Source organism: Helicoverpa zea, chromosome 9, assembly GCF_022581195.2.
Source record: "Helicoverpa zea isolate HzStark_Cry1AcR chromosome 9, ilHelZeax1.1, whole genome shotgun sequence".
In the NCBI taxonomy this organism is placed as follows: Eukaryota; Metazoa; Arthropoda; class Insecta; order Lepidoptera; family Noctuidae; genus Helicoverpa; species Helicoverpa zea.
This window is the reverse complement of record NC_061460.1, coordinates 1330343-1340338: the sequence shown is the minus strand read 5'-3', so window position 1 is coordinate 1340338 and position 9996 is coordinate 1330343. Positions and strand designations below refer to the sequence as shown.

The 9996-nt window shown below is 34.2% G+C and overlaps 1 protein-coding gene across 1 annotated transcript in view; it reads right to left on the bottom strand.

The window, feature by feature from the left end:
* Positions 1–529: 529 nt before the first annotated feature.
* LOC124633378 overlaps positions 530–9996 on the bottom strand; it is a 29435-nt gene continuing 19968 nt past the window's right edge. Inside the window, exons 5-6 of the mRNA XM_047168568.1 lie at positions 9223–9442; positions 530–6064 (exon numbers count right to left, since the gene is read on the bottom strand). Of these exons, the coding sequence (XP_047024524.1) occupies positions 5967–6064; positions 9223–9442 (318 nt within the window). The 3' untranslated portion in view covers positions 530–5966. The remainder of the gene's footprint in view (positions 6065–9222; positions 9443–9996) is intronic.

Sequence of the window (9996 nt, the reverse complement as noted above, 5' to 3'; positions counted from 1 at the left end):
TCCGTGTTATTGTACCGTTCAAAATGTTTGTATGAATGGAATAAAAATTGCACGATGCTGTTTGTGTAAAAATATACTTTTAGTTACCTGTAAAATGAGGAAGAATAAATGTTGTTTGTGCTCGGAGATGCCGTGGATAAATTGTGTTTGCAATTGTTTTGCAATTTGTTCGTTTCACGTTGTATTGTTTGAATTCGCCATATTTCGACGAAGTCTCACATTTCTCACTAATGTGTTGTGTAAAAAGTGTTCTAACTAGCAAAACAGATTGCCACAAAACTACTACCTAGTTATTTTAATTATCCACTTTGCAATCAAAATACAACATTGCGTCATTAATTACGGCTTGTAACATTAACCAATTTTTAAGCTATGTATTAATTTGCGCATTCGATTCTGTAGATAATTAAATATGAAACTAAATAGGGATTAGGTTTCCATTAATTAAATTAACTATTAATGTAACAGTACCGCAATATTGAACCAAATTGGTAGTTTATGTGAAGTTTCAAAATAAAAAATGCGTATAATTCATTAAATACATTTATTTATCGCCATTAAGAACGTGACACCCAATGACAATATATTACGTTACATAATATTTATATAATGCAATATTAAACTAACAAACGAATGTATCACAGAATATTTTGATAGTGTTCAAAATTGACCAATATTTATACAAAGTGGACGATCACTAATAAACTGAAAATACAAGTCACGTGGAAATCAAATTTTACAATTATAATGTTTATTTTATTTTAAATAAATTGGGAGAGTTAATTAACATAAATAGGTATAATACATTTTTTTATATTTTTAGATGTAAAAAAATATTGCTAGTAAAAAACATAGGGCTTGACATACACATACATATTCATACAATTAACAATATACAACTGTGATTTTATATGGCGAGAACAGCTATTTCGTAAATATAATTAAAACATTAAACAGAGCGTAATTATTAGTTATGAACACACTGAAAACATCTCCCAATCACTTAAAACAAGTCACAAAAAGAGTCGTCAATAGATGTTTTTTATAGATTTATTAAATTTAGACATCTTTAACTACCTAGCTGTCTTAATTTTATATACAATTTACACAATAATAACTTTAATTTTATTTATAATTTGGCATGACAAGTGACAAGAATTCCTGCATTAAAATGTTTGAAACAGCTGAAATGTTCCTTCTTTACATTTCTCGGAGACAATGTAATATCACGATGTTATTAGCAAAGAAAACTCACTGAATAAACTTTGAAACTACTACATTTTATAGTTCACTTTGTTTTTATAACATTGCCAGTACAAAATATTCCGTCATTCTCTGAAGAAAAATACAATTCTTTCCGTCGTAACAATGGAAGTAGAAATGTATGTCGGGATCTTAAACTATGCATTATAATTTCAAAGGAATATTGAGAAGTAAATATTATAATGTTATTGTGAGGTCTTTTGCCTTTGCAGCGATGTGGTCACCCTAGTGGCTGTAACTTTTATTTCTGCAAGGACATGGTCACCCTTTTGTTTTCTATTTATATGGATTATCCTTTGGAATAGTCATAAGATTTATTTTCCTTTAATACCTAAGTAATGAATTCATACATCATGTCGCATAAACATTGTATATACAATGTACATCTTTCTATCCGCACCAACTTTTGCTGTCCGTACCTCCACTACAAATTTTTCCTCACTTTTGTCTCCGATAGCCAATAAAACTTCTCTCGAGCCAGTTTTTCTTAAGATCGAACCCAAAGAAGTGAATTTTGTAGACAATGTGCCGACACTTCACCATCATTTGACACCATTGTATCTCGACCTTGTTAAGAACGCTCGAACGTGCGAATTCGGCGATAGAAATCAAATTTATGCCTTCATTAACACCCTTATGCGACGTCTTTAGAAAATTCTAGAATATATAGCTTCTAGATTGTTCGATCTGAGAAATTCTTAGAACGAAAGTGTTGAAAACATTTTTTATCGTAAATTGATTTGAGGATAGGATTTGGGAAAGAGATTTTCGTGAAGAAAACAATAACTGTATACCTACCTAAGACTTTTGAAGATAATTCTTGGAATATTAAGTGTTTGGAATGTTTTCTTGTATTTCAATCGAAAGGAAAATCTTAGGTAAGTAGTTTTATTTACATTTTCTGCGAATCTCAGATTACCGAAAGAGTATATTTATTTTGATCTAAAAACCAAACCTAACACCTGGTATTAACGAGTATGTGTACCAGGAATACAGCAGAACATGGAATGTGTTCAAATGTTACACGTAGTGACGTCACGAGCTGCCGTGCCGCGCCCCGTCAGTCGTTTTTAAATCACATTACGTACGGGATTGTACGGATGGTACGGATTCATGAATTTTGATGACGTCACTACAGTTTTACGCGCGAATCTGCGTTTTCGCAAACGTGTGTTGTAAAATACTGGAATTAGATTTTTTACGAAACAAAAGAAGAATAGATTTTGTTTGCGGTATTTTTAAACTATAACGTTTTTGTAGTTTACTTATTCTGTTAGATTTTTTAAAGAGAAATGAGGACAGCAAAAATATTTCATGCGTAAGATCTCATTACATTTTTATTCCTTTCATAAAATAACTACTTAAATAGATTGTTCATCTTCTGAAAGCCACATTAAATAATCATAAAAGCAACTTTTTACCCCGCGTCAGACATCCATTCAGCTGTATAAAACATTTTTAAATGCAAAGTCTAGAATTTGAGTGATTCGCTATTAACAAATAGGTACCTAAGTTTGGCACCAAAGTAATACAATGCTATATAAGTATATACAATAGAAGAGTTATAGGAACGTTAGGACATGAAAAAATAGAAGAGGAATAATATTTGTATTTAAACCTTCTTATTAAACTGCTCTCCTAATACTTGGGTAGATACACAATGGTTATAACTATTGCTCTAAAATAGATTCTACAACAAGGCAAATAAATGCCTTGTTCCATTTACATGGGATGACGTAACGTATAAAAACTCGGTTTTCAATAAAATCCATTTGAAATTTTGACTTTTTCATGACATTTTCGTCCTAGTACACGCTTTCATACGTTCTGTTTGGTTTGAATTGGACGAGAGTAACATTCTCGTTGACGCAACGTCCCGTCCCGTGTAAACAAACTTTTGTTCGAAATTTGAACGCAGATATGTTGTTGCCTACCAACTGCCGTAGCTCATTGAAATACGATCTTTGTTGGAAAAGCGCAGCCCGCGAATATCATTGATGTTTTTCTATTCATATGGCTTTTTGTTATCATCATTAAAAAGTAATTTGAAATATTCAAAATAGGAATTTGAAACCCTTTTAATTAATCTCTGTGACCAGTCGGATCTTGCACCCATTACTAGGAGAACATATTTCACAAAGAACACTTTCACTCAGAAACAATAAAGACAATAGGACAGTACACATTATTTTTCAAAATAAATGACACAATGATCTAACAAAAGCAATTTATGAAAATACAAAAAACATAATAATAACAACGTACAAACAATTTCTTTAACATGTATTCTAACAACAATTTGACGTCATCGCGTTGACAGCTAACCAAGATGGCGGATTTAAGCAAAAATATAGTTCCCATTTTAAATTCATCTTAACAAAGGGGCTTATAAGGTAAAGCTATGGAAAAACTTATGTAATGAATATTATGTGTAAATTAAAAGCATTTACTAGCTTTCCCGGCATATTTTGACAGGTATTTGGTATCTTAGTCGCTTTATCAAAATCTCTTTTGATTCATTCTAATATAGTGCCGAATACAAGAAAATATATTGTAGACATTTTTCGTTTCACCCCATTTGCTTAATAGTATATACGTCGTCAAATTACTGCAATAGACAATAAAGAAAATACCTAAGACAAGACACATTTTTTTTCTTATTTTATTTGCCGTCGTCGTTACGTCAAACCTAACTTTTTTGCTCATATCTGTATGTGGCATAACTTGAAAACTTTCACAGTACATCAACTATGAAGTGGGTTAACTTTAAAACTATACCGCAACTTAACGGCTAAGTTAAACTGAAGTTTAACGCTTAACTGTCAACACGACGCGGCCCGGCCTTACTCTGTACATTACATTAACTTAATCGTATTCGCATCAGCCCCTCCAACATATGTAAATATTACAAATTTTTATTTTTTCTCGTGACATAAAACATCGAAATTCAGTGCTTGCTATTTATAGAATAATTGATTTTTATAATAATATTTTGTTTTTTTTACGACATTATTTATTACAATTATCACTTTTCACGTAGCTGTGTTCCATCGTTAATAAATACTTATATAAAAACGTTAATAAAACTTCGACCCTATCTATAATTTACTGAGCATTATTTTCACATTTACTCCTATCTAAAATACAGCGCCATACTTTGTAGGGGAACAAACAAAAACAAACTTCCAACTGGAATCGCCACTTTTACTTGGAAACTTTCATACCTACCGCCATGAAAACTCACATCACATCAAAAATAAATGTGATAACAGAAAACAGCGCATTATTGCGAGTAAAACAGTGGAGGTACGGTCAAAGTGCTGTATAAAAGCTTATGGGACCTGACAAAGGCTTGAGGCGCGAATACCCCAGCACCATTGCAAAGCCTATTACAGACACTGCGGACGATGCAAACTCAAATATTAACATAATTTCAAATGTGTTGTTTTTACTCCACATCGGTTCTGCCGCCCTGGTTACGTATGCACTGTGTAGTTGATTTTAAATTGGTGTTTTAGTTGGAACTGCAGTTAAAGTCAAAATTGCACGTTTCATAAATTAGTGTCATTAATTTATATTTCTTTCAATTAACCAAATTTTAATTACTTTCGATACAAATAGTATTCACGTGTTATCTAATTATTATTAAACCTTGGCCAGGATCCAAATAGATGTTATTTTTGGTGATTTAGCGAGCAGCAGAACAGATAATAACCACCAATAATTCATCGCTTATACGTTGTTCTCCGGTTCTCCCATTGGACATGAATACGAATTAGAAATTCAAATCATGTAAGTAAACTTTACCTGGTGAAATAGAATAATGAAACAATACACATTCCCTAACTATCCAAACAAGAACATTTCGCGTTGCATTTTCCACAAACGAATAACACAGCTACGCATACAATGTTTACACGCGAAAAGAGACTCACACTTGATTGTATGTACCAGGAATTCATAAATATTGAATGGTGAACGGAAATAAAAGATCACTGAATGTTCCTACGATTGTTCGTGTTATGTATTTACGACGATACAATTGATACGGAGACTCTTTGATGCTCTGCATAGTACAGAACGTGTATGGGTATAAATATTTATAATTCGAGAATTTATTTATTCTTTGAGAGTAAAATTCTTTGATGTTGAATGTGAATGATAAAGCGTATAATTTAACGGTTACTTATTTTTCCTTGCAAATGGGGATGCTTTTTATTTTTACTTGAAACATTTTTGATATTTACAAGAGAAGAATCCGAGCAAAGGTAGAAGAAAAATACTGTTTTCCGTTCCCCACAAATCACTAACTGCTGTCATTATCTATGTAGATGCAGTACTTGGATGGATAGTGTATTATTATGGTACTTTTACACTAACGATCGTCTCATTCAGTTTTGCACATAATTGTGCTTTTACGTCGCTTAGCGTATTTGTGAAGTGGTACTAGGCGAACAGTGGAATCTAGGAGAGTGGTGTTGGAAAACGTTAGAGAGAACTAGCTCAGACAATAATGAGATCATCTTTTGAAATGGTTGCACACTCGTCAACGCTTGAGCAATAAATCTTTCCTGATTGCAAATCACTCTCGTTCCTTATTTTTATAATTCTTCTTCTGTTTTCCGTGTAAACATGGCAAGTGATACAATTGATATCTAACTATACTAATCGCTCGATACTTAAGCTGACACCTACAGCATCGATTAGACTTCACTCAAGGCACTGTAATTAGAAAATATATGTACTGAGATGCACATCGCGACTATCAATACTGTTGCTTCCAATATGGTTGAGCTTGAACCTGCAACAAACGAATAATGGTAAGAACAAAGGTATTAACAAAAAAATCGTGATGTACAAAAGGCATTTTCTCATGATAAACCTGTAGGTAAGCTTTTGTCATAAATTATAATCGTTTTGATTAACAGTTAACTGTACATATTTATCCGACACAATCACCTATATTCATATTAGATCGCCCATGCAACCTGCACCATTGTTTCAACGTGCAACAGAGACGAAACTATACACGCCACTACTACCATCTCTTTCACCCCAGGACAATGCAACCTTTTGAAATGCATCGAACGCCAGTTTACTTTCATATTCACGCAAGTAGAAATAGCGAGCTAACATTAATATAGCATACACCGCTCCATAGTATTCTTCGTCCGCCCAGCCGTAAGCATTCGGGCTATTAACTTTTCTTTGATAACAGAGAAAACCATTCGACCAATAATAGATTTGTTATCGAACTGGACGGGTTATTTGAGAGTCGTGTGCGTCCATGTTAACTCGTAATTGCCGCTACTTCAGTGGCTAGCCAGTTGAGCAAGAAATTGCTCATGGCTCGTGGCTCGGCCTTTTGTCAATGTCCAATTTCAGGCAAAATCAAAAATTGGACTGTTCTGATGTTGAATATGTAAAGTTGAAAAGCAGCGTGTGTATTGTAAGTGGAGTCATATGTTATGAGAAAACCTTTTTTACCTTTCTATTTTAAGGCGACGAATTGGTCAACAATAATTCCATAACCGGCACGCGCATCTAAGGCGCTAAAAGGGGTCGGAGCGTCTGAGCGGGGCGAGGATAACAATACGCGCGCTAGCTTATAACTAAAAGTCGTAAGCGACAAAATGGTTTTGTAATTTTATTATTTAGAAATGATAATTTGATAAAAAATCCTTCTAAAATTTTAAAGAGTATGTATATACTCAACTACTAAAAAAGTTAAGAGGCTTAAATAGGTCCCGTTTGCCCATAATATGTGAATCTCTTTTTAAAAAGTGGTATGTTTGATATATTTTTCTCTGTTATAAAAGTTACCTAATCATGTTTTTACGTCTAACAAAATAAGGTTTATATCATGAACTTTCAGGTAACCAAGTTGTATTTTGATCCGTTTTGTATTTACTGAGAAAAATTGAGATCCTTGACGCCAAAAATTCCAATTCGTCCTCTTAATGTATTAAATACAGAATTCTTAAACAAATACTATCTTTTGACAAACTATCTTTGATCATAATTTAGAAGCAAAAATTTTCGCTGTAGCCAAATTAAAATTCCTTTGATGTCGATATTTTTAGCGCGTTTATGAAATACTTCAAACATATTCAGCTAGGTTACATACCTGCCTGTCTGTTATGAGCAAAATGTATAGGATAAGTAGATAAAGTTGAGCTCGAATATCTCGCGAGTTCCCGAATAGTTTGAAACCTTCACTAAAACTCGCGCAGACTCTAAAGTTATCGCTATCATCCCTTTACGAAATTAGACAAATAACCCTTAAGAGAATTAAGCGGTTTTCACCAGAATCGTGGAACGGTATGCAAGTCATCCGTCGTCTTGTCTTCATTACGTCTACTAGGGTAGCATGGCATGCTAATTAGTCTTTTGATGTAAACTAGTTGTCGCGAAAGCTGTGAAGTTTTCATCACTGTTGTGCTCCAGGACTAATCAAAGAAACGGCTGCAGTACCTTACAGATGAATACATTGAGAATAGGCATGATGACAAATTTTTAAATTCCTTTGTATGATGTAGGTATACGTCTATTTTATACGGAAAATCATTAATTTAAAAAAAATGCGAAGTTTTTTTGTCAAATAATTGCATTTTTCTCTGTCCACTTTGAATCCGGCACGAAAACGCTTGTCAGTGTCATGCCGTCACTTGTGACGTCACGCCTTGGATTGACAAGATGCAAGTAAACAACGCTCGTTCAATAATTAAGTTTTTTTGTATTATTAAATATGAATTCGAAAGTGTATAAGTGGTGTGGGGTCCCCCAGTGTAAGAACACATCCATAACAACTCATTTTAAGTTATTTGTGTACGTTTCTCTGGTTTCTCACATTAAAAAATACGAAAAAAGTGGCTTAAACTTGCAAGGCGAGATTCAAAACCAATATTGCCCAGTATTTTTTACCCACACCATTATTTTTGTGAAGATCACTTTGATGTAAGTTTTTACATAGTTTTCTAGATTCTAGTATAATATAGGTTTTGTACGAGGTCTAAATGGTAAAAAACCGGCCAAGTGCGACTCGGACTTACCCACGAAGGGTTCCGTACCATAAAAAAAATCACGTTTGTTGTATGGGAGCCACCCAAATTATTTATTTTATTCAAATTTTCAGTATTTGTTGTTATAACGGCAACAGAAATATATCATCTGTGAAAAATCCAACATGGACGGACGGACGGACGGACGGATGGACGGACGGACGGACGGACGGACGGATGGACGGACGGACAGAGGAGCGAAAACAATAGGGTCCCGTTTTACCTTTTGGGTACGGAACCCTAAAAAGGTGCACAACTGTCTGTTACTTTTAGTTTACACAAGGCATAATACATCTTTTTTGCATCCTAAAGATATCTTTATTTGATGCCAAAAACTCTCCTAGCATATATCGATTCTAGGCAAATTAGCGTTGTTTGCCTAATCAATCCTTGCTTCATGATTCGTGTTATTTTATATTCGATTTTAATAACATTTACATTCAAATAGTACTCGTTATAAACAATTAATTAATGAAAACACAGAGATTCGCAGAGGAAGTTTACAATACGAAATGTGACGTTTGTGCGAGTTTTTAATGCGTCGACCAAAAGGAGACGTCACGCGCTCTGATTGGTGTTCAAGATATCATGGCGGATTGCCTTATTTCGTAGTTTTATTTTATAAAAATAAATATTAATCACATTATTAAAAAAGAAAACAATGCGCGTTTTATATTCCAAGCTTCAACTTTAATTTAATAAGTATAATATTTTAATGATTTTTAATTACTGTCATCATGCCTATTATAAATAGCTTGCTTTCTTTTCACTGAAAGGGCAGTTTTCTATCCTTGACGAGTTTCCTTTTTATATTTTGTCTAGTTTAGTCCAGTAACTGAACTGAACTGAGCCAAATTAATTAGTAACATGCAAAATACACTAGGCTATCATAACTCACCAGCAGCTGTAAACATAGACAAATGTGGCGACCTCGCAACTACCAGGGTCGCATTAGTGGCCTTCGTGTAAGGAGGCCACGTGGGCTGAGTGGCTTCACAGCGTAAGGCCATGAAGCCCCTGGATGTGGCCACCCTTAGCCGAAGGGACCGCCAACTCGACCGGAGGCCGAAGTCATTGGCTGAGGAAACTTGTGTGTTGTTTAGGAGGCCTAGCTCCGTCTGTGGACAATGGAAAATAATTAAACGAAGAATGATTCCACGTGACGAATAAGTTAATTTTATTAATTGTTAATAAACTTTTACACGTGCGTACATGAATGAAGTTGCAGCCGACCCGTTAATAAAAGGCTAGGTAAATATGTATATAAGTACCTACTGTTTTTCATAAAAATGATACACGAGTAGGTACCTAAACGGGCGAATTTTTTGCTATCAACCGTTCAGAAATCGGTGTATCCGAGCCACTATTGAACGATTCAACATAAAAGCTTCTAAATTACGAAGAAACTGAATATTGCGTTTATTTCAAAATACAAACTTTTTGTAGCATTTTTTTTGTACCTACTTGGATCTTGAGTTCTTGACCCACACTCATAAGTAGGCAAATTAGTTACATATATACAATTAATAGGTATTTATTACGGACACGATGTCGACGAACTGTCCGGCTGTCATTGAACATCCTAGACAGTCGTTAAGTTAGTCAGAAGCCAGTAAGTCTGACACCAGTCAAAACCAAAGAGTATTGGGTTGCCCGGGTGACTGGGTTGAGG